This window comes from Chlorocebus sabaeus, chromosome 21 (genome assembly GCF_047675955.1).
Source record: "Chlorocebus sabaeus isolate Y175 chromosome 21, mChlSab1.0.hap1, whole genome shotgun sequence".
In the NCBI taxonomy this organism is placed as follows: Eukaryota; Metazoa; Chordata; class Mammalia; order Primates; family Cercopithecidae; genus Chlorocebus; species Chlorocebus sabaeus.
In genome coordinates this window covers 95,627,993-95,654,884 of record NC_132924.1, presented here as the reverse complement: position 1 = coordinate 95,654,884, position 26,892 = coordinate 95,627,993, and the positions used below count along the sequence as shown (strand labels likewise).

Genomic DNA, 26,892 nt, shown 5'->3' with positions numbered 1-26,892 from the left:
GAATTGAACAATGAGAACACTTTGACACAGAAAGGGGAACATCACACACCAGGGCCTGTTGTGGGGTCGGGGGAGCGGGGAGGGATAGCATTAGGAGATATACCTAGTGTAAATAATGAGTTAATGGGTACAGCACACCAACATGGCACGTGTATACATATGTAACAAACCTGCACGTTGTGCACATGTACCCTAGAACATAAAGTATAATAATAAAAAAGAAAATTTTGGAGAAAGATTATAGAATTATGATTAGTAATATTTGTTGTGATACTGTGACAGTTTTTTCAGAACAGTCTTTTATAGTTATTGTTATTACTTGATTTGGTTTATGTAACACATTATTGAGTGGTCTAAATTTGGAAGGGCTTAAATAGGAAGCTTAATTCTTACCACAGCACAATCCTCAGGTACTCTAGGATCTCTCTCCCATACCATCCTTGAAGACATCTTTGCAGATGCCATACCTTTTCTGGTTATTTTAGATATTGAATAACATGTTCAGGTATTAAATTTTTCAGAACAGTTTAAACCAGGACTTACACATTTCACAACCTTTTTTCTTTCCTTCTAAATCACTCAGAAACTGTAATGGGAAAAAGGGACCTTAGTCCCTTTTATCCACTCTTGTTTTTCCTGCTCATCTAATCTTTCTACAACATTTGTTTAGGGTTGCAGTTGGGAGGAAGGGGAATTAGGCGTGGAATGTCTATGTATGTAGGTGCTTTTGTAGTTCTCTCTTGGTTAGCAAATGCCCTTTGTCATAGCAAATGTCCACATGTAACTCTTCTCCGATTAATTCTTAGCAGTTCTCCCACTGCCAGGGACTTTTAACATCACAACATCCCCTCACCAAATTATACATCCTATTGCTGCCCTCTTTCCTCTTCCCCTGGGCTACTGGTTTAATAATATAGCCTCTGTATCCTCTTTCTGCTTAAATTTCATTTCCTTAACAGATGGCTTAAATAAGGTGGAAGCTCCTTGAAGACAAGGAATGTGTATTATACCTTCTGCTTCCCCATTAGCACCAGCTGCAATAGAATGGCTCAGTAGGCACTCAGTACTCTAATCACAGTACTTTTTCTACTATTTAGAGTATTTAAAAAAGCCTCTCAGTTGGTCTCAGACTATGATACTTGGTCCAGCATCTGCCCAGATTAGTAGAAGGTCCAGTCCTCATTCTCCTACCCCAAGTTCCAATTTTCCTAGAAATTCCATGGAAAACATATTCACCATAAAGGGCCAATTCTTTTTCTTGTGTGTGTTCACTTTAGGCTCTAGTTCCATGGTCACTTCCAGACTTTTGATACCCTAACTGGGACGATGTTTTTCAAACTGTGAGACTACCTGGATAAGCAAGACAACTTCCCCGGGGATACATAGGCAAATGTATATTTTTAATAGGACTGAGTAGGAACCCTCTAGTTCCGTAAGTACCCTTTCCTAAAGGTCTTCTGCTCAGTCTCATTCTCAGCCTCCCTTTCACAGTCATCCTTCTCCCACTTTACAAAAGAAAGGTACAGCTCTCACTCAACTTAAGTCTTAACAGTGGTGGTTCTTGTCCCAGAGTGAAAAAACCTCCAGGGTACCGTTCAGAAGGCAAATGTGTAATATTACCATTGGTTTTGAGAAAGTGATTGATTGATGATGTAGTAAATTCTTCTGCAAATTAGATGGCTTGTATTTTACTTTCAGTAAAGTTGGCAAAGAATTTATACAAGTATTCAACTGCTAAATAATTGAAAAAGAGTTTTTGCTTATTAATTGCTGCATGGTTTGGGGACATTTAAATAGGAATTAAATTGATGGGCATTGCTGTAATAATGCTCCCATCTACTTATTTTCTTAGAGCTTACAACAGAAAAAAAAATCCTGGATTAAAATTAATGCTGAACTCTGTTTCAATCTATGGATACATGAACTAATTGGAAGAAAAAGCACTATCCATTTCATTGAGATGCATATCTAATTTATTTATTTTTTATATGTATTATAAATGTACATTTGTGGGACAAATTTGTTTTGGATCACTTGAGCATTACTGTCTAATAAAAACTCAATTCAATGATTTTTGGGACTAGAACCTTATGATCAGAGAAAAAATATACATATATATGGCATAGATAATTTCGATAAGGTCATTAATATTCAGGCATTAACATATATTACAGTAGAAAACAATTCTAAGTTTCTGGGGAAATGAAATCAAAGTAAAGTGTTCTATGAAAAAAGAAATATTATAAATTTCTGTAAGGAGTTTTGCAGGTATTTTTCTAAATCGGTGGTGGGATCATACTGCTACAAAATAGTCATACACTGCATAATGATATTTTGGTCAATGATGGACTGCGTATATGAATGACTGGTCCAATAAGTTGATAATGGAGCTGAAAAATCCTATCTCTTAGTGACATCACAGCCGTCGTAACATCACAGTACAGTTAATTTTTTTACTAATTCAGTGTAACCTAAGTGTTCCGTTTTTATAAAGTCTGTAGTAGTGTGCAGTAGTGTCCTAGGCCTTCACATTTACTCACCACTCACTCACTGACTCACCTAGAGCAACTTCCCATCCTGCAAGTTCCTTTCATGGTAAGCACCCTATACATGTTTACCATTTGTATTGTTTGTACCGTATTTTCACTGTACCTTTTCTATGTTTTAATATGTTTAGAGATACACATACTTACCTTTGTGTTACAGTTGTCTACAGTATTCAGGACAATACATGCTATACAGATTTGTAGCCCAGGAGCAATGGGCTATACCAAATAGCCTAGGTTTGTAGTAGGCCATACTGCCTAGGTTTGTATAAGTACACTCTGTGATTTTCACACTCTGTGATATTCACACTCTGTGATGTTCACATAAGCAAGCACAAAATTGCCTAAGGATGCATTCTCAGAGCCTATCCCCATCGTTAAGCAATGCATGACTGTAGTTAGATTCCATTGTATTTACTTAAGAGTGACACCACAGTTTTATGTTAAATGTCAGTGTTTCAAATGCACCAGAAATTATATTCTTTGCAACTCTTTATGTTAAAAATTTCTAGATGTCCACTTAAAAATGTGTGAAGAAGGTAAATTTTTCAGAATTATTGTGGGAAGTGCATGAGAAAAAGTTTGAAGGGTTGCTTTTCTAGGATATGCCGTTTATATGAGCCTGAATTAAGTTCTGAAGTTTAAACACTTTAGTGTTGTCATACTTCACATGCAAATTTTTGAACCCATACGGTTAGAAGAAATACCTTTATTCTAAGATGCTGCAACTGTTACTTCTAGAGCTCTGTCCAGCAGTCCAAGAGATATGCCCAGGGCTGGTCCACCCTCAGTGCTGCTGGTGCAGATCTTTACATAGGGCAGGGTTCCTAAGGGGGAATTAAAGTACAAATCTTCTGTTGGGACACAAGCCCAGTAATAACTACTCCAGAGTATTGCTGTAGAGAGCAAATGGAGATCGCACATGTAAAGGATTTGTCAAGATCTTCAACAATCTGTGAGTGAATAACAATGGTGATATCCACAAGTTAGGAAAGGCATTTTAAGAAACCTAGTTGCATAGCTCTTGGTATGAATTAGTAAATAAGTTGATGCCTTGAAAAATTACCAGAATTCATAATATTTAAAAACAGAAATACATTGAAGGAAGGATAAGGAAGTAGAATTTTTCTGTTGGAAAATTTTAAAATTGTTTACTTAACAAATAAAGATTGTATTCAAGGTGTCCAACATGATTATTTGATATATGTATATGTTGTGTAAGGATTATTACAATCAAGTTAATATATCCATCATCCCCTATGTTGTACAGAGATTCCTAGAACTTGTTCCTCTTATAACTGAAAATCTGTACTCTTTGATCAACATCTCATTTCCCTCACCTTCAGCCTCTGGCAACCGCTGTCCTACTCTTCATTCCTATGAGTTTCACTTTTTTAGATTCTACATATAAAGATCATGCAGTAGTAGAATTTCTACGTTTTAAAATGTTAACAACAGGGGATTATAGTGGGTGTTTATCAGTACAACATGGTTTTACGAGAAAGACTGAGACATTGCAGAGTATAAATCCTAGCTTTGCCACAGGTTAGCTGTGTTACTGCAGCTATTTATATCTGTTTGAGTCTGTTTCTTCATTGGTATGAAAGAAAGAGTGGTATCTATTTCAAGGACTATTTTGTGAGTTAATTGGGGTAATATAGGTAGGAACACTCAATCATTATATTCTGCAGGTACCTCTGCCCATATATTCACTATTTTTTCTTTTAGCCTTTGCTTTGAGTGGTGTTTATTTTTTTATTTTTCTACTCATGTATTCATTTTTCTACTTTCTTTAAATCTCTTCTTTTAGCATCCTATTTTTAAGTCTAGGAAATTTACAGGAGGAGTTTCACACTTAATAAAGGATTGAGTGCTTTTGACAGTACCAAACAGCAAACATTATTTTATGAAGTGGAATGTGCTTTTGTTTCCCAAGTCCTTTCTGAGATTTTTGGCTTGGGTGTTTGTGTTGTCATATAATATTTATTTGTTAAGCACTTTATAATCTTTTTTTAAGATTTGAGAGTTAGCTACAATCAAATGGAGATAGGTTTCAAAATGATTAATGCCTAAATGTCAGTTATGAAGGTAAAAGATTCGTTGGTTGTCATATATTCTCTATCAACATTGGTTTTGTGTCTTAGTTGATGTCATTGAAGATTTATATCTGCTGTGCTAAAGTGCAGCCATCAAAGGATCTCTAGTGCTGTGCAGCATAATATCTTGCAGTTGTTGACAGTAATTTTACAGCCGTGTCTTCCATGTTGGCACCATGTTAATACATTATATGAAGAGCACTTGACTATTACCTGTTCTGGAGTTATGGAATTAAGGTGAAGCTGGGATCTTCCTCTGTAACTGACACGTGCATTAGCAAAAGAAATGATAATCTTAAATTGAATGCAATCTTATATTATTGCTATTCTTTCAGATACAGGGAAATCTGAAAGAGTTCATAAAAATATCTTGGAACACTTTGTAAGTCCTCAGTGGTAAGAAGAGAATAGATGAGGTTGTTTCTGTGAATCAGAGTGTTCAGATGACCTCAGTGAACTGGAGATCCAAGCAGAGTGGGAGTCAAAAATGCGGCCGTGTATGGTGGCTCACGCCTGTAATCCCAGCACTTTGGGAGGCTGAGGCAGGGGGATCACCTGAGGTCAGGAGTTCGAGACAAGCCTGGCTAACACAGTGAAACCCCGTCTCTACTGAAAATATAAAAAACATTAGCCAGACGTGGTGGTGGGCGCCTGTAGTCCCAGCTACTCAGGAGGCTGAGGCAGGAGAATGGTGTGAACCCGGGAGGCGAAGCTTGCAGTGAGCCGAGATCGCACCACTGCACTCCAGCCTGGGCGACAGAGCGAGACACTGTCACAAAAAAAAAAAAAAAAAAAGTCATACTATCTCATGCCTTTGTGTGTACACATGGTACCTCCCTGGTCTTTCTCTGCCCAGGAACTCTGATTGATATTTCAAGACCAGTTCAACTTGGTGAAGGTTTTGTACCCATATTGATCTCAGAACACTCTCTTTTTCATTAGCACAAAGTCAATATAATATATTTCCATTTTTATATTCTAGTGACTTATGTATAGCTTCAGAGCAAAAAATATTCATTTTTTAGCTTCCATGGTGTGTTTCTGTATATACACATTATATAGAGATTTTTTAGTTATGGAGTTTTGTATGCAGTATAATTACAATGGTCGTAAGATGAAGATTGATGTTCTTTGCAAGTGAAGTGTATTTTAAAATGTATGCCCTACACCTCCCATCTCACACATTCAAATGAGGTAATTCCCATTTGAAAAAATAAACTTTCTTTTTTTTTCTTAATTTGGCCATGATTCTGATCTATGCATTATGTAATTATTTTATATGTATATCAGTCTGCTACAGGTTCTTCTGCTTTAACGGAAACTTTTAGCTCAAACCACCTAAGTAACATATTTTTCCTTACTGAGACACTATTATTTATATATCCATGACAGTGATTTTTCTCCTTTTATTTATAAGACATTTTTTTGTCAGTAAGTCATTTAGTAAGGTTAATGGCAAGCTGAATATTTTAAAATTAATACAGTTTTTTAAAATCATAATTTCTAAGCCTTCCTGTTTAAAAGGGAGACTTAAATCTCCTGAAGTACTGATAATTATCAGGTAACTTTTGCAGCATGAGAGCTATTGTCCACAGGATTTTCTCCTTCTCTTTGAAATTTGAAGAAAATGTTCTAAGTATAGGAGCTCTGCGACCTGGAAGATAACAGCACTATTTTTTTTTTTTAAATTTTGTTTTGTTTTCCTAGGAAGAATAAGTCTATGTAAACTTAGGATTTGGGGAGTTTTTTTGCACTTACATGTCTTCCAAATTAAAACTATAGGCTTTAGAAACATGGCTGCAAAGATATTCATATAACATTATTTTAAGAAATGTTTTTTAAGGAAGAGATGATGATCCTATTTTTAATTTGTTTTGTTCCTGGAACTTCATTGACTTAAGACCACCAGAGAAATCACAGTGGTGGTGAAGTGTGGCTAAAAAATAAAAATGAAGAATTAGTCAATTTTTAGACAAGTAACACTTTTGTGTTCCTGGCTCAGATTTCCTTATTACATAAAATGCAAGATGGATCTGGTTGGCGAAGATGTGAAGTCTTTTGGCTTATAAAATAGCAAATTTTACCTGAAGCAAGTCTGTGAAATTCTCACTGTGTTCTAATGTTTAACTTTCCTTTTTTGCCGTAATATAGCTTTGCTGGCAGATGGCAGCATTTGGATCATATTGAATTTGGCAAATTCTCATAAGAATCTTCAAAAATTTTAATATTTGAATGTGAAAAAAAATCATGAATTTTATATAGTTCTACCAAAATGGTAGAAATGAAATCTACATCTTTTATGTCCTGTATTACTTCACTTTCAAGTAGGGTAGATGTCTAGGAAAAAAAAGTGGAACAATATTTATGCACTATGAATATGATTCTAATGATGTGAAAACTTAACCTATCATTATCCACATTTAAAAAATTGTGTTTTTAAAGTGGTGCATTTTTTTTTTGTTAAAATAAAATCAGTAGCTAAATATCAACATCCACATCAATATTAAATAACTTTAGCTGTTGGTTCCCTCTGAAAACCCAAAATGTCCAATTGTTTGTTTTACATGTGAGCAGTGTTTCAGGCTGCCTCATTCTTGCATTCTCTCTCTGCAAATACTGGATTCTGGGTGAAGGCCACTGAACCAACATCTGGGAGAGGCTCATTAGTCCTTTATTAAATGAAACTTTTGGTAAATAGGACCCAAACAGACATAAGTTATTTTAAGTTCAGCTCTGAACAAACTCATGTCATAAAAAGTTTTTGTTGGACTTTACTGTTTATTTGAGCTTTTTGCTAAGCATATACCCTACTAATAGTGGGAATAGAATTATAAATTGCTTAGAGCAGGGGCCTCGATTTCTGCTGTAGCAAGCTCATTAAAATTACAGAAGTAACAGTATTTCTAGAAGACTCAGAGCAAGTTTGTGGACTAAATGTGATTAGTCACGTTTGTGATGAGACTTACTAACAGATGGACTTGTTTCCCCTATAATCAGACAGATTGGTGATTACATTAAAATTTCATCATTAATATTTTCTTGGGCATATCTGTGACAGTTTCATGGCTCAGTTTTTTCAGAGAAGGTCCCCAACTAAGCCAGTGACCTTTGCTGTTTTCCCACAGTTGGTGGGATCTTTAGAAAGAGAAACTTGTTTACACCAGTCTCAGCTTGGCTTTCTTGCTTTGACTCCATGGAACTGCTCTTTCTGTTCGCAAAGAGGCTAATTCCTTGACTTAGCTACTGCATGTGTTGTTTGTTTTGTTTTCTTTCCATCACGTAGCTTCTGACGGCCTGGATGAAAAATGTCCGTCCATTTTTGTAGCCATCCTTTTTTTAAAACCAGTCTGAAGATGTAATTGTCAAACAGTGAATTCTTTTAAGTTGATCAAAATAGTTCACAGTTTTATAGCACCACTTATGTGAATTAAGATATATTACAAGGAAGATAATCTGATCTAGGAATATTTATCCATATAGCATGGATGAGCAAGAATTTCACAGGAAAATATAAGCACTGCCTTTAATTAGATAAGAAACAGTATAGGTACTGAGATGATAAACAGAAAAGGAGGAGTGTGTTTAGAGGTGAAATATAAACGTTAAAGTAACACAGAATATAGTATAGTATATCATATATATATATACTGTATCCTATATGTATGTATATTTCATATTGTATGTAACATTGTCTATCTGAAATAAACTTTTACAAAGGGCCTAAACCTGTGAAAGAATACAAAGAAATAGCTTTCAAGTTTAGAAAGAAGACTGTTACTAAAATAAATTCTACAGTTAACAAAATATGCTTTTTAGTTATCCAGATTAATACCAGGCAGCCAGTCTTTCTCCTCTCTGGATATATTCACATGGATAACTTACTCAACACATTAAAAATAGAAACATTTATATTTCACCTTTAAACATACTCCTCCTTTTCTGTTTATCAACTCAGTATGTGGTATTTCTAGCTACTGGGATTCCTTAGCCAGAGACTTGGCCATTTATTATTTCTTCTTCTTTTTTGATTTCTATATGTAAATTCTGTTGATTCTGCCTTCTTAATATCCAGCAAATCTTTCTTACCACATCATCCTTGCCTGCCCCTTGGTTTGGGCCCTTGCTAGGTTTATTTCAGGAGCCTCTGTCTGGTTTGACTTCAACTTACCTCTGCACCTCTTGCATCTCCAGCTTAGATTCTATGCTCTATAGTATTTTCAAGCAGGAATTCTGTTGCATTTTGGAGGAAGCTGTTTTTATCAGTGGAACTATCCCCTGCATCTGCAGTTATTGAACTTCCCTGGCCTGTGTCCACACATTTTTTTGATGCTGTCCCTACCAGGAGCAGGTCCCATTCCTGGGAAGAACACTATCCTTGCACATGGTCTGCCTTCCTTTCATTCTGCACCTAACTACTTTCCCTTTACCTTTCCTTGAAGGCTCTAGTTTAGGATGCTTTTCTCTGTGAGGCCTTCCCTGAGCCCTTGCTCCCTTCCTTCCCCAGAGGTCTTCAGTAACACCCTATATATTCTCAGTCCCCAGAACTCTCACTGTATGCTCTAGTTGTCTGTCTTTTTGTCTGCTCCCCAACAAAAACTAGAAGCTCCCAGAAGACAGAAGGCAGGTCTTATTCATCATCATATCCTCAGTATCTGGTTATGTAACTAACCTTTATTTGATGAAGCATTTAACTTCCAATAACTGACAACAGTATTAGCTTAATAACTTATTAATGAAGTGTCAGTAAGAGTACTTCATCTATAGGGAGGATACTGTTTTATCAAACTTAGTTACGCCTATAAAACTGTAGATATTCACTGACTGGCCTGCTAGTATTAATGCATGAGAAAGTTAAATGAGTCTGAATGGACTTAATAGCAGCTGGGAGCCAGTTGTCACCCTAATTTCCACCCACTACATAATTAAATACAATCTGCTAAGTGACATTGTACAAATCACTTTCTGTGGCCCAAATGTCCCTTCACAAATTGCAGCATTAATATTCCATCTCACATATCCAGAATATTTTTGCAGCAACAAAAATGGTATATATTATTTAAATTTCCTTTGGCCCAAATGTCCCTTCACAAATTGCAGCATTAATATTCCATCTCACATATCCAGAATATTTTTGCAGCAACAAAAATGGTATATATTATTTAAATTTCCTTTATATATCACTTGTGGGGTTTCTTGGAGAAACTACTTTTTGAATGTAAGCTAGAATTTGAACGTTTCTAAAGCTATTATAATATTCTCATTTAAAAAGCATAGGGGGTATTTTCCTTTTGTCCCAACTCTTATGTGAATACCCAGGGTATTTTTCAAAAAAGACATCTTCGTAGCAAAGGTAGAATATTTCTATTTAACCAAATACACAACTCTGCTTGTTTTCAATTAAAAATTTCCACCCGCATTGCTTACTTCTGACTTTTGCCTATGGAAATGAGGACTCACAAAACGATTGCTAGAAAATATATTTATGTAGGGAATCTAAGAAAAAAGAAATGGTAGTTCTAAAATAATTAAATACCTACCTAGGCAACAAAATGTCATCTGTTTTGTAAACACGTATGATTTTCGTGGTTGAAGGACCCAGATAATGTTTTTATTAGAATAATGTCTCATGTGTGTGTTATCCTTGTTTCAAAAAAAAAAAATAAATAAAATGTTAAAAAGATGCCAAGTCTGCCTTTGCCAAAAGTTCTGTATGCTTTCATTGAAAAATATGCTGAATAGATTTATACCTTGAGTAAATTGGAACAAAAATCCACAGTTACATTTTTTATTCTCCCAAAGTATATCAGATATGTTACTTGATTGGTTAGCTTAATGTTTGTGAGTTATTACAGGGAAAATTGGAGGTAAACTGTTTTCTAACCACTAAGTAGCATTTGATTTTACAATATGTACAAATGGACTTTGTATTTTTTTTTATTTCAAGGAAGAATTTTTAGAGAATAAAAAAATGATAAGAGATTCATTTCAGAGACAAAACTATGGTTTCTACCTAAGCAGTCAAGAGGTATTTCATTTTTGTGGAGTATTCTATAGTTATTCTCTACTGACACAGGGCATAGACACAATGATGACCTAATCATCTCGCAGAGGTCCCACCTGCTAATACCACCCTCCTTGGGGAGTTGGGATTTCAACGTATACACTCTAGGGGGACACATACATTCAAACCATAGCAGCATTGTTCAGGTAAATTAAGAACAAGCATTTATTTGCTAAGTCTTCTAATTTGCCAGATATAATGATAGTTATTTTACTTACAGATTTCTTTTTCCAAGGACTTATTAGTGTTTCTACTTTTAAAAAAGAAAACAGATACTCAAAAAGTTTAACTGACATATGATGATAGTTTGGATATTTGACCCCCCCAAGCCTCATGTAGAAATGTAATCTCCAGTTGTAATCTCCAGTTGGAGGTGGAGCCAAATGAGAGGTGTTTGCTCATAGTGGCAGATCCCTCATGAATGGCTTGAGTGAGTTCTTGCTCTTTTACTTCCTGCAAGAGCTGGTTGTTAAAATGAGCCTGGCACTGCTCTCTCACCCTCTTGTTTCCTCTCTCCTCAGGTGATCTCTGCACATACCAGCTCCCCTTTGCCTTCCACCAGGTGTGGAAGCAGCCTGAGGCCCTCACTGGACACCCAGTCTTCCAGCCAGCTGAATCATGACCCAAATAAATTTTTTTTCTCTATAAATTACACAGTCTCAGGTATTTCTTTATAGCAACACAAAATGGGTTTGTGTTGCTGTAAAGGAACCTAAATTAACCCAGCTCTTCAGTAGGGAAACCAGGATTCAAACCCAGTCCTCTTAGATTCCAAATTCTATGTTATTTCTGCACATCATTGTCTTCTCTCTTGAATATGTAATGTGTGCCTTTTATGTCCAGAGCACAATGTTGTTTACAGTGGGGATGTAGCTATGGTTGCTGAGGGAAATCATAAATATACATCGGTAATGACTTCTGTCTTAAAATTAAGGTCATCTTGAAGCTTTTCTCACTGCTATAGTATTTGTTTACATTTCACACTTTTCCTTTTGACACAAACCCGAGTCATGAAGGCCAGAGTCTGTTTGCCTTCATCTTTGTATTTTCATCATTCATTCCCATAAATGGCATATGATAGGTGCTTACTAAATATCCTTTCAGATTCTGGACAATGAGAACAATAATTGACACACAGTGTCATTATTTAAATGTTCCATTAAGTGCCAGGTAGGTAGATGTTGGAGAAACATAGATAATAGCAGTGATTTCCACCCCTTTAAATTCTTAATGGAGCTGTTATGAGGATCAAATGTTTTCTAACAAAATGAGCTTAAATGTTCTTAAGCTTTAAAAGCCTGTGTGTATAGCATTTTTGTTCCAAGGTATCTCAACATTTAGTTGTTACTGTGGCTGTTGGAAATCGACAGCAGGTGGGGTTTCCTTCCCTGAGTAACATGTGGGTAGATCTCACAGGAACCATAAGCAACAGGATAACTGGCAGCAACTGTCTGGCCTGTGAAGATTACCAGGTCTCACTGCTTGACCAGACTCCTGAGGCTGCTTGTGACATGTCGCTTCCGTACAGTGGACTGCAGTGCTGGTATCCCCTCTGGATATTCCCGAGACTAGTTTTGAGCCCTCACCATGCACTTGAGTATCCACTTGCCTCTGCTCTATGCATCATGCTTTTGTTGAGTTCCTGGTGTTTTGGGCTCTTTTCAACTCTCAGAAATAGTCTCAGGTCATCCTACCCTCTCTGGCATCTGGGATGTTTGTGTAATGCAGGGACTTTTCCTATTGCTTCCATTCTACTTCTGTGTAGTTGGAAATTATCTTTATTTCAACTAAAGAAACTGTCATTTAGGAAAGAAAAAAAGTTGTTGTATCTTCAGGGGGAGCCCTAAAGGGGCATTCCCAGGGGAAATGCAATAAACCCATATAGATGATCTATCCTGGCATTCCGCCTGTAAAGCCCTCCATGTTACTGCTCTGATACAGAATTAAGACTCTCTTCCCTTTGGAGTAGTTGGAGACAGCTGAGGAATATTTGCTTTTAAATGTAAGCAATTAAGAATAGCATGTACTGACATTATAGTACTTGGCAATTCCAAGATCTTCAAATTAAGAAAATATAAAGCAAAACATTTTTATGCCACCAAATGACAGGCCCAAAAGAACATTAACCCTCACTTAAAGTTCTGTCAAATGAAACATCAATTAGTGGAAGATATCTTGTAAAGAAAGTACTAGTTATTGATGGACACTCTTACTTTTAATATGCTGAACTGATTACCTAGTGATAATTATAACCTCATACTTTGCAACCCGATATTTTAAATTTCTCTAGTCCTTCTTATCTTTAAAAGGTAATATATTCTTTTTTTTTTTTTTTTTTTTTTTTTTTTTTGAGACGGAGTCTCGCCCTGTCGCCCAGGCTGGAGTACAGTGGCCGGATCTCAGCTCACTGCAAGCTCCGCCTCCCGGGTTTACGCCATTCTCCTGCCTCAGCCTCCCAAGTAGCTGGGACTACAAGCGCCCGCCACCTTGCCCGGCTAGTTTTTTGTATTTTTTAGTAGAGACGGGGTTTCACCGTGTTAGCCAGGATGGTCTCGATCTCCTGACCTCGTGATCCGCCCGTCTCGGCCTCCCAAAGTGCTGGGATTACAGGCTTGAGCCACCGCGCCCGGCCGGTAATATATTCATTATATTACATTTGAAAGGATTTTTTATTCAGTTCATATAACACATCTAACTCTGGTCCCACAAAATGGGAGCAAGTAGGCTGAAATTCTCACGTAAACATCAAAGTTGAGTGTATGGGAACAATATGAACATAACATACTGGTAAATTTCTGTAGATTACTAATTATTGGTGTATACAGTAGCGTTGTGCTCATTTCCACACCATTGCATTTGATTATTTAAACATCCTTCTGGGGGATCTGTGCATTTTTTATGCTTTAAAGTTAAATTAACATATTTCAATTACTTATTCTTTCCCATATGTAAGTTTTTAAAAATCTTGGTTTTCATCTTATAAAGCACTGAACTTTTTTGTACATTGTCACATCTGTACAATGGTCAAGTTTGACCAAGTAAAACTGTAAAGCAAGATGTGACAAATTGTTCTCTTTAAAATTAGATGCTTCAAGCTAATGTCTTTGAACTGTGCTGTTATGAGGGAAGGAAAGGAAAATGCTTGTGAGAGATAATCTCTTCTGTTATTTCTGAAACCTGATTTTGTGGTAACATGCTTGCTAGACTTTCCCAGAAGAAAATGGTACAAGTATAATATGATTTTTCTACTCTGGATATGGAGGTTTAATGGCATGAATACGTCACAAAAGAAATACAAACTTTAAAGGACAATTTTATCCTATTTGTCCTGAGGCCTTTGCAATCCTTAGAGCAACCAAATGAACACTAGCTCTTTGAAGGGAAAGGGAAACTTCTATGAGACAATAAGGAAGAGAAGGAAGATAAAGCTTGTAGGATTTTTCTCTTATTATGAAAGTCATTATCCCTCCCATCCCATTCCCCAATATTGTTCTGCCTTAAAGTGCAAGATGTCATGTCAGGATTTTGTCTCTTCTTGTAATGGTTTTTTTGTTTTGTTTTGTTTTGTTTTTTTGTTTGTTTTCCTTTTTGAGATTGGGTCTCACTATGTTGCCCAGGCTGTCTTGAACATCTGACCTCAGGCAATCCTCCTGCGTCAGTATCCTGAATAGCTGGGATTACAGATGTGTGCTGCTACACCTGCTTCTTGTCACGTTTGAAGAAACAAATAACTTTGTGTTATCTTTCCATCATAATAGAAAGTTTTATTCAGTGTTTTTGAAAGATCCTCCCAAAAGTCTAGAATGATAAAACTTAGTTACTTTAAAGGGTATTTTCTAGTTCTTCTATTAAAATTTGTGTCATATCAGTTTTATAGACTGTAAATTATGTTTGAAAGGAGGGATAAAAGATGGTATACAGAAATACATTAAGATTAGAAGTAAATCTCAGTTCGTAACACTTTGCCTATTGTAAGTTGACCTTTCATTAATCATCTCATTTCTTCTCCCCTTTGTCTCCCTTTCTCTTCCTCTCCTCAGATTCTCACATGGCTTCTTTTTCTTCCTCTCTTTTTATCTCCTTTGCCATTTTTGCTGTTAGTTGATGTCTCTATTGCTCTCTCTCTTTTTTTGATATTGTCTAGATTTTAGTGTCACCATTTTATGAAACAGATAAACACTTTAATGTTCAAAACCATCAGTTTTTTCAGGTAGATATTATCTAGTAAAGCTAAAGCAGTACTAATATGGATGCTAGTAAGAATAATGAACATTCTGTGTGCACTTTCTATGAGACACGTGCTGTGCTCTTATGGTTATTAACATGAGTCATCTTCATTGATACCTCCAGTATATTCTGAGGAACGTATTATTAGGTTATGGTAAAGTTGCTTGCCCTGGGTCTTTTCACTTATTGGTGGTCTCCAAGACCAGAATCTGTCTCTTGGGTCTGTACTTTGTAGCCCTATTTCTGCACCATTGTACTCTGCTGTGGGCAAGGTCTCATGTACTGGTTCTTTTTTATTTCCTTTTGTTATTTAATCAGTCTTTTTCCCACAATGTTTATGTGAAACTATGTAGAATAATGTTGTAATATTTGTGTCACTAATTTCACTTAGATTGTTATCTTTGATATATTACTATGAAGAATTTTTGTTTTGTTTTGTTGAAAATATAGAGTAGTATAGTTTGATGTCTTAAATGACAGTGTGATTTGTGGGATGAATGTTATCCTCATGGCCTAGAAAGCCATTCTATTCATTGTCCTCACTGTATTGCATACAGTATATTATTAAACTGTATGTAGTTCAATTTAGATATCTCAAGTTGGAATTTCAGATACTTTTATAGTATGTCAACAATAACGATGGTGATAAGTTAGGCAGTTTTTATAAACATTGATCACCCAATTTAAACTAATTTAGTTAGATGGGTAGAAAATTTGGTTTAAAATACATTCAGTAAATAAAAGGAGTTAAAAACCTGCTGTACAAATTAACTATTACAATTAAAGGAAATAATATTTGTTTATCATAAAATTTTGAAATTCTCGCTAGTAAATTTGAATTTTATATTGCAATGAATTATTTAAAATTTTGACTTAGGATTATAATGGAGCTATTTGTTGTAAATTTTTTTTTACTAGATAGGTAAATTGTTTTGTGAATCAACCTGTTAGGATAACTTTTTTATGTTTAAGATAAGTTTAAAGTATTGGGCTGCCTTAGAAATCTGTCCCTGATCTTTTGTTCTTTTCATTATTTATGTAAAAACAGATGAATATATATGAAGGTGTCTGTTGCAGCACTGCCTGTAATGTTTAAGACTGGAAACAACCTTAAAGTCCATCATTAGAAGAGTGATTGAATAAATTATAGCACAGCCATACAAGGGGAATGTCTTACCATCTTGAAAAGAATTACATAAATCCATGTTCTGACACATGAAGAAGTTCAAGATATAGTGTTACATAAAAGAACATGTTATAGAACAATTTGGATATCCCATTAATTTTTAAGTGAATAATAAATGTGCATTACATTTGACCATATGTGTGAGGGTTGGTTTCTGGGCTCTCTGTTCCAGTCTGTTGGTTTGTATATCTGTCTTTTTGCCAGGACCACACTATTTTGATTGCCATTATTTTTTAGTAGGTTTTGAGATTGGGACTTGTGATGCATTCCACTTTGTTCTTTTTTTTTTTTTTTTCTTTAAAATTGTTTTGGATATTTGGAGTCCCTAGAGATTCCTTATGAATTTTAGGGTAGATTTTCATATTTCTGCAAATGTTAGGATTTTGATGGAATTCACATTGAACCATTGGTCGTTTTGCATAGTGCAAACATCTTAAATAAGGAAACATTCGGTATACATGATTGCATGCATTTTTCAAAATTCATAGTGCTCTATACTTGAGATGATTATATTTTACTGCATGTAAACTATACCTCAATAAATGATTGCAAACCTTTGAAATATATATGTGTTTAAAAGCATACATGTAAGCATGGAGATACATGTATAAGCCCACACTTGTAAGGTAGAAGTCCCTACGATCATGATGTATTAGTGCACCCTTCATAAGCTCGTTCATTTTCGTAGTTTATACAACAGTTTCTATGTTAATCACTCCCAAATCTGTATCTGGATTTGCAACAGCCTATTGGAATCAAGCACTTGAATTTCCCAAGATAAGTTCCTTTAATCTTGTATAGTTTGGATCATGGTAAACGACGTGTCACCAGCCACCCATGTTGCCATGAAAACTTAGTTATCTTCATCATTTTTCCCTGAGTCTTTGACTGAAGTACATTAGTATTATATAAGCCTTTTATATACTTGGGCCCTGTGTTGAACTTTTAAAATATTAAAAGCTGCTCTTCCATAAGTATTAACTTCTGCTTAGAGTTTTCCACAAGACTGTCTTAACTGCTCATATTAATCAAGAAAGCTATTTTTAAAAACATTTGTACAGTGCTTAACATTGATTTGTAAATCTTTTAGTGTTTTATTATTTAATTTCTATTTATGTAATTAATAATCAGGCTCTTAGTATTTCTCTCCTGTTAAACTTAATTCCCAATTTTCAGAGGTTATTACATTATTCAATTAAAAGGAGATAATACTGTTTATTAGTAAGAGTGGGATATTTTGTCTACTTGGTACATTTTGCACATCTATTAATATACCTGTTTTACATACACATTTTCCCAGGGCTTCAGCATGGCTTTGGAGTATATGTGGCCATTATGTGCAGGACAATGACTAATAGAAAGACACCAACACATACAGGTTTCTTCAATGAAACTAAAGGATACTACAGCTCATTGGCATAAACATAGCTGCAAGAGCAGAGACACAGTTGTGTGCTTTCAGTCAGGCAAGTTTCCTGGCTCCCAGTTCTCAAGAAGGCATGCAGTTAAAAATGATATTACTTGACACCCTTGAGGATACCATCAGGCCTTTGTGGTCAACTCACTATTCTGTTTTCAAGAATCTTTATTTCCTCCTGACTCATCATAATGAGTTTGGGGGAGGTGCCCATCTATCTTCTCACCGAATATGAGTCAATGAAAATAACACAGTCCTTACTCATTTTCATGAATTGAGTGAATCCAAAGTCAGTTTTTTCAGCAAATCTCCCATAGGACAGCAGAAAGACCTTAGACTTACTTAAAGTCCAGTGCAGGAAACTTTTGGAAAGATTTTCTACTTCCCAGGGAATATCAGAATCAATGCTACCAAATAAATACTGGATGTTTGAGTTTTGAACCAAAACTTCTATTCTTGGAAGAATCTGTTATATCATTTTAATCTTAAAATGGCTACATTTTGAGAATGATAATTTATAGTTGAATTGTTTAAAAAATTTCATCATGACAAACCTGACAACAAGCAATGGGAAAGGATTACCTATTGAATAAATGATACTGGGGAAACTGGTTAGCCATATGCAGAAAATTGAAACTGCACCCCTTCTTCACACCTTATTAGCAGTTAACTCAAGATGGATTAAAGATTTAAATGTAAAACCTAAAACTATAAAAACCTTAGAAGAAAATGTAGGCAATACAATTTAGGCAAAGATTTCATGATAAAATTGCCAAAAGCAATTGCAACAGAAGCAAAAATTGACAATGGCATCTAATTAAACTAAAGAGCTTCTGCGCAGCAAAAGAAACTGTCAGCAGAGTGAACAGGGAGCCTATAGTGTGGGAGGAAATCTTGGCAGTCTATCCATTCGAGAAAGATCTAATATCCAGAATCTACAAGGAACTCAAATAAATTTACAAGAAAAGAAAAACATTAAAAAATGGGCAAAGGACGTAAACAGATACTGTTCAAAAGAAGACATTCATGCAACCAACAAACATATGAGGAAAGCTCAATATCACTGATCGTTAGAGAAATGCAAGTTAAAACCACAGTGAGAAACCATCTCACACCAGTCAGAATGGTGATTATTAAAAAGTTAAGAAACAACAGATGTTAGCAAGGTTGCAGAGAAATAGGAACACTTTTATACTGTTGAAGGGAATGTAAATTAGTTCAACCATTGTGGAAGATGGTGTGGTGATTCCTCAAAGATGTAGAACCAGAAACCCCATTACCAGGTATATACCCAAAAAAATATTAAAAATTCTTTTACAAAGATACATGCACACGTATGTTCATTGCAGCACTATTCACAATAGCAAAGACACGGAATCAACCCAAATGCTCATCAGTGATAGACTGGATAAAGAAAATGTGGTATGCCATGGAATACTATACAGCCATAAAAAGGAATGAGATCATGTCCTTTGCTGGTACATGGATGAAGCTGGAAGCCATAATCCTCAGCAAACTAGTACAAGAACAGAAAACCAAACACCATATGTTCTCACTCGTAAGTGGGAGCTGAACAATGAGATCACATGGACATAGGGAGGGGACAACACACACTGGGGCCTGTCACGGGGTGGAATGGAGGGAGGAAGAGTATTAGGAAAAATAGCTAATGCATGCTGGGCTTAATACGTAGGTGATGTGTTGATAGGTGCAGCAAACCACTATGGCATGCATAATCTATGTAACAAATCTGCACAACCTGCACATGTACCCAGGAACTAAAAGTAAAAAAAAAAAAATTCAACATGAGAAATCTTAATAATTATTTGTAATTCTTTATAGGCTTTCATTTGTATCCCTATTGCTGGATCCTTATTTAATGTTTTCTGTTATAAAATTAGTGATGCATTTGTAATTATATGTCATTTTTATTGATAATTTTAATCTTTTTAATAGTTAATTGGTTATTTGGTGACAAATAATTTTTAAAAGCACTCACCGTATTGGAAATGCAATCATTTGTAAAACGAATAGAGTTTAGCCATAACTTTCTTACGTACGCCCAATAGTCAGACAATATAAAGGAAATAGATGTTCGTTAGGACCCCAATATATAAAATACTGAAATAAATTAAAGAATATGTGTTTTTTCTACACAAAGAAGAAAAAAGTTTAAGATTCCAGTAATAAATATTAGAACAGAGTTTAACAGAGACACCTCCTCCCTTCCCTTTTTGTTGAATAGAAAGAAGATGAAAATGTCTGTTTTCTTTGTGTTCTAACGAATGTCATAACATCTTGCAAAGCTGCAATAGTTAAAACGGTAACACAGCTCAGGAGAGATCTGTAGAACATAAAGCTCAAAACCAAACCCAAGTTTGTATAATTTTATAAATATATTTAATTTATTACCCAAATAATTTATTACCCAAATAAGAAAAATTAAAACTGTCATTTCATATCGCTATCGACTTTCAGACAGGTCAAAAGTGGGCACAAGTTTTATCAGGTGCTCTAGCTACTATATACCATGGAACTATCCATCCTGTTGAGAAGGCAGGGCAGGAGTGAGAAGGAATATGTGTTACAGTATAATTATTTATTATCTAAAGTCTCCTATTAGAATAAAAATTCCAAGGGATAGGGACTTTGGTTGCTCATACTAGAATGTCATCTGCCACATAAAGGTACTCCATTTTTTTAAATGAATGAAATGTACACATTCAGTTTTGTATCCTCCCTTTGTTTACTTTATATCATGCTTGGTTTTATGTTGCCGTTATAGCCATCATTATAAATAGCAGCAAAATATTTCATCACATGCCCCGTAATGTACATAATCGTTCCCCTAATATTTTATATTTCTCTTGTTTACTGTTATACATAATGCTGTCATGAATATGTTTCTGCTTATAATCTTTTTAATACTTACAATTATTTTGATAGGATAACTTCTTAGAAATAACCTTACTAGGTTAAAAGATATGAACATGTATTTTGGCTCCTGATACAAATTTCCAGTACCCCTTATTTCATAGAAAATACATAATTAATGTCAGTTATTTCAGTTGGTATATGAATTACCCTGCGTTTCAGAGCCAGGAAGTCCTGCTGTTCTCGTAAAAGTGCTTTGTAGATTTTTATTCATTCGAACATTTACCTTGGAATTCTGAATCCTCATAAATAATACATTCAGAGAAGTGGAGAAAGGCAATTCGTTTTGAGTCAACACAAACTGACAGCAAGATAATGTATTCTTTTATCGTAAATTATTGAGAAAATGGGAAGACAATAACTGGTATTAATTACTGAGAGGGTTTAAACATGCCAATTAAGTAGGAAATAAGGAGACGTCTTGGTGAATATTGAAGATAGGCTTATTATCTTCTTTACTCTCTTTTCCTGCTTTTTTTTTTTTTTTTTTTTTTTTTTTTTGGCCGGGTGGGGAATCAGGGAGGCTTGTGTTTTTAATTTATTCATTCTAGAATTTATGATTTTCTAACTGTGTCTTTTCAACTTTATTTCCCAAAGAATAAATTATCAAATTGGTGCCAATTTATGCCTATATCCTGGAATGTTGGGATTTATATTTTCTTTATAGGAAAGTTTCTTATTTATAGTTTCTTATAAAGAAACAATAAATCCCAACATTCCAGGATACAAGGATAAATATTTATATATAACTGTTTATGCACCCCCTTAAAATTGTACATTTTTGTTGAATGTCAGTAAAAGCTTTGTCTTCCGGCCTGCTACAGTCAGGATCTGCTGGTATTCTTGTGCCTCAGCTTCTCCTTTGCCGGAGAACACATCATTTAAGCCTTCTTCATTTCACAGGAGTTGGTCATTAACATTTCCTCCCCTTGACTCAGAAGTCCTAAACCTTCAAAGTAGAACTTCTGGCCGTAAATACAATAATGTACCCGTAATGGAGATATTTTTTTTTTTTTTTCTTTGTGAGCTCTCATGGAAAACTTACACACAAAATCTGGAAGTTAAAGCCCATTTCAATTATTTTACATGATCAATATTATGCAGGCTGTGCTATCTAATCTGACGTAATAAAAGTAGAACTTAATAAGAAAAAGGAAAAGATATATGTAGAGAGAAATTCTAAATCACACCTGTAAACAGCTGAATAATAGTAAAAACAGCACTTGGCAAATTTATGGGGTGCTGTAGTTAAAGGGTTTAAAGCAAATTTATAGTCACAAATGCTTGCCCAGAATGGAAGAAAGGCTTAAAATTAATGACCATGCATTCAACTTAAAATTTTAAACAGCAAGGTTAAAATAGATAAATTGGAATAATGTAGCAAAGGGCAGAATGTAATAAAATAAAAAACAAACATGAAGTAGAGAGGATCGTCAAAGTCAAATGACAGGAGTTTGAAAAGAACAATAAAAGTGACGAACCTCTGTCACGTTTAAAAATGGAAAAAATAAAACATTAAGAATGAAGAAAGACATAACAGATGCTATAAGGATTCAAAGATAAAAAAATTCACAACTTTGTAAAAGTACTTTTGAAAAACTTAGACAAAATAAATAACATAAAACTTAATGCTTATCAAAATTCACCCAAGGAGAAAGAGAAAACCTGAGTAGTTCTATAGCTACAACCAATAAAGAAATTGCTTCATTAGCAAGTATCTTCCCATACAGAAATATCAGGTTTGAACAGTTTAACAGGTGAGTTATAGGAACAGATAATTATCATTTTTTGACAAACTCCGATAATAAAAATACAGCACTTTTCAACTTATTCAATAAAACCAAACATGGAGAACGCAAGAAAGTAAATCTACAGGCTAGTCTCAATAATGGACGTTATATAAAAGGCTGAACAAAGTATTAGCCTACTCATTCTAGTATTTTTTTAATTAAGTTTATCTCAAGAATGGAAGACAATAGAGTAGTCTGTAATTACAGATTATTTCAATAAATGTAGGGAAATGTTTGATAAACTAGAGCACTCATTTCTGGATCTTTCTATGTGTGCGAATGTATGTATATATGCACATATGTTATATACATATGTATATGATATTGTGATGTATATGATATTAATGTATGTTATGTATATGATATTGTTATGTATATTATGTATGTATGTTAGGATTATGTTATATATGATATTGTGATGTATGTGATATGAATGAGATATGTATATATGTATATACATACCATATCTCCATATATAATTGTGATATATATTTTTTATATATTATATATATTATATGCATATATTACATATATACACACATATATTCTGATATATTTATGTGTGTGTCTAATAAATATAGGAATTTCTTTTAACTATAAAATACTATCTACCAAAAACCTAGAGCAATTATCACACTTAGAGGTAAAATACTGAAAATATTCCCTTTAAGAAGAAATTCAAGGGAGTGATAAATATAAAATTCAGGGTGCTAGCTACTTCAGAGTAGTGAGGGTGGAGAGGAGAGGAAGATGAGATCAGGGGCACATGAGGGCTTTCCTGATGTTCTAGTACATTCCCCATTTTACCTGAATGGCAGGAATGTTGGTTTTCACTTTATCATTATTCTTTAACTGAATCTCATTTTATGGACACTTTAAAAATACATCGTTGTATAAAAATATTTTAATGTATAAATGAGAAATGTGCTATAGTGATAAATATTGTAGAATAGTTTTTGAATATACATGTCTGTGAAGGATCAAAGGTAAAAGATAGTTTTCTGGAAGTTCATGGAACCATGAGTGAACAGTTTTTTTTCTTCCCCCACATTCATTGTTATTTGTCTTATTCTATCCAGCAAAGTGGAATTGGAATGCATTTCAGAAGGACCAGGTTAAAAGACAAAGCTCACTTTTCTATTTGAAGAATCATGTATTGCAGAAGGTTGGGAATTACAAATGAACATTTAGTATAAATACTTTCAAAGGATTTTGAAACTAAAAGAAAAAATATCAATGTAGTACATAGAAGTTTTATGGGGAGAATTTTGAAAAGCAAATTCTATGGAAAATTATTAGACTGTTTCTATATGACTATCAAAAATCTTCTACTTCAGTTATAAGAAAATGTCTCCCAAGGTTATTAGTCTTCTAAATTTAACCATGTGACATTAAATTAAAAAGGGTACATCATGAGAATTAGCTCCCAGGCTGTTAACCAGATTGCCTGACTATATTCAAGGCTTAAGATTCCATACACTAAATTGAGAATTTTTCTTTATGCCTTATTTTGGTTCTGAATCTATTTTTGTTTTCTATTTTACTGTTGCTTTATGTAAACCATCTTAATTATATGAAATGGCAAAAAGACTCTTTGCTAACCCCATTCTGGAAGTCTAAAATAGAAATTAAGCTGCTTTTCTTCCCTAATTGAATCTTCTCTTCCCTCTGGCATATGATGTTTCAAAAAACAGACTTCATCTAGATACTAGCTTCTTCAGTCATTGAAATGGTCTCTGCTTTACTGTACACATTTATAAATGCTGTAATAGGAGAGGAAGGCAATCACAATTTTTTGTTCAATTTTTATTACACTTGCTTTTCGAGTTTTCTGTATGTTGTAAGCTCTCTGGATGAGATTTATAAAATAAAATATAGACAGCTCCATGAAAATGGTGAATTGTTTTTTCAAGACAGCATAAGAGAATTGATATTTATTTGTTGTTTTCTTTTTAACATGAATCTGTATTTTGTTAAATCTCATTTTTTTGTCTTCTGTGGTATTTTGCTCAATGGCATCTTCTTCATGCTGTGCTGAGTCTCATTGCATCTGATCTCACAGAGTTGTGAGAAATATTGATAAGATTTTTTAATATCAGGTGTGTGCCAGTTAAGTTTGTAAATCAGCTAGAATGAACTGGTCTGCAGTAAAGACAAGATGCTATTAATTAAAAGACAAGCCAAGAAAACATGTTATTTTGTTGTGATGATTTTAAAAGCCAGATATCAACAGACTTATTCCCTTCCTAAGAGAATGTAGTGTGAAATTAACTACAAAACATTCAGATTCTTATGATGCATATTTCTTTCTTTTTGACAGGAGCTTTAAAAGTCATATAAAGTAATAGATCTGAGATAATTATGCTTACTTTAAAAAAAAGATAATGTTTAATAAAGGCCTGTCAAAAAGAAATGGGGTAAAGTCTTTAGTATATAAAAGTCATTTTCTGAGAAACTATCTCTTATGTAAACAAACTCTCAGCAATTTTTCCCAGCTGCCACTAAAAATGGTGCTATAATTTGCATTTGAATTAATAAATAGATTTCAATAGCTACAACTATATTGCTTTATCTTAACCTAAATTCTCATAACATGCTATTTTTTGTAGTCCAACATGCTAATTTTTTGAACAGCTGAGTAACTATTACAAGCTGTAAAGCTTATTGTTCTTTTCCTTCTCGACTGTGCCATCTGCTAGAAACAAAAGCAAAGATAAAAAGCTCATTGAGCACAGATGATTCTGTATTGTTTAATTTGCCTTCTATGGAGACACATCTCCTTGGGGAAAAAAATTAATACTGCATTTTAAGAAACATTTTTGTTGCTTCATTACAGATGGGGGACTCAAGGAGATTTCACTACCACCCATCCTCGGCCTGTGGTCAAAGTGAAACTCTTCACTGAAAGCACTGGAGTTCTGGCCCTGGAAGATAAAGAACTGGGAAAGGTGAGTTGTGGTCAGCCTGTGTGTCCAGGGTAGAATAGTTTTAACTTCTTAAGTTAAGAAGGTAGTTAAGAAGTTATTAAGGTAGACTAGTATGCAGTGTGTGAACTTTATGTTCATAAATTACATAAAATCGTTTGTTATTTCCCACAAGCCCAGTTTACACCTCTAATTTATTAAATCTAATTGTCTGTAACACAGAAAGTATTGTGGTAGGATTTGGTTGTGTAAAGGGTAAATACAAATTCCTTGCCACCAACTCGGTCATTCTCACACGTGTGCTCCACTGGCCATTGAATGTGAATGGTGCTGGCCACCTTCAAAGGGTAATTCTCATGTAATGTATTTCTGTCCCTGGGTTCAAAGGATCATCTTTATATTTGAAGTCATCTGCTCTTCATGTTCATTGTGATTAATCACAGAACATCTCCAAAGTGCATCTATCTCTTTTATCTTTTCCATTTTCCCCATGAAAAGGCCTTTCTATCACATCTTTTAACATTAAATTGTTCTTTTCCTGTAGTCACCTCTTCATACCTAGAATGTATTTACCTTCTAATCTCAGTATACCCTTACTATACTCAGCTTGTGCTGGCAGTAAAAGCATTAACATTAGGTAAATCTGTGTGAAAGGTCATCTTCAGACTTACAAATGAAGTAGATGTTCTAATTGAGTAGGCTGTATAAAGATGTCTTCTGTAATGTGAATTTTTTAATGTTTGTTTACTTTTATTTTTATTTATTTATTTTTTTTTGAGACAGAGTCTTGCTCTGTTGCCTAGGCTGGAGTGCAGTGGCATAACCTCAGCTCATTGCAACTCACCTACCAGATTCAAGCGATTCTCGTGCCTCAGACTCCCAAGTAGCTGGGACCACAGGCACATGCCACCTTGCCTGGCTAAATTGTGTATTTTTAGTAGAGACAGGGTTTCACCATCTTGGCCAGGTTGGTCTTGAACTCCTGGCCTCAAGTGATCCACTTGCCTCAGCCTCCCAAAATGCTGGGATTACAAGCATGAGCCACCACACTCAACCTCTGTAATGTGAATCTATCTTACCCAGACCTGAAGACTGTATTCAGAGATATTTTCCAGAAAATAAAACCTTCAGAAGTCTTACTTGAAAATTTCTGGTATTAATGGACTACTTGTACAGTGCTAGATGCAAAAAGATGCTAGGATCATTCTGTATACTAGAATTCTTTTAAAAAACTGAAGTCAGGATTTCTATTAGTTTCAGAACCTCTTCTTCTACCTCCTTTACACTCTTGGAACTTTTCTATTTCTAGGGATTTTGCAAGTCTGTATCTACACTCCAGAGATTTTGAGTCTGCATTCATAATCCAGATTTTCTCTTCCATTTTCTTGATACGTGTATTTGTTAATACCTAAGAGAGCTGTGTTACTGCTCATTCAGTCATGTGCTTATGAATTTGTGCGTTTGTTTTCATTGAACAAAGGTGTACAGGTAGCATAATCTAATACAAGAGCTTTGGAGACAGCATATGGTCTTTTTGTTAATCAGAGTTTTTCATTTAAACTATTATATTTTAAAGGTAAAATTAACGTTACTTTTCTTATTGTAATATATCTCACTGTTTAACAACAGCCATTTTAAATCTAATGCTATAAGTAACTCCTGAGCTGTTTTTAATTTGTTTATCAGCTGGTCAAATAATATAGTTAAGCAG

General features: G+C 34.6%; 1 protein-coding gene across 8 annotated transcripts in view; it reads left to right on the top strand.

The window, feature by feature from the left end:
- The window catches only part of CADPS2 (calcium dependent secretion activator 2), a 560,307-nt gene that overhangs the window by 267,526 nt on the left and 265,889 nt on the right, over nt 1–26,892 (top strand). For all 8 annotated transcript variants that reach the window (XM_073009305.1, XM_073009306.1, XM_073009312.1 and 5 more), the window contains exon 7: nt 25,094–25,205. In XM_073009305.1, the coding sequence (XP_072865406.1) occupies nt 25,094–25,205 (112 nt within the window). The remainder of the gene's footprint in view (nt 1–25,093; nt 25,206–26,892) is intronic.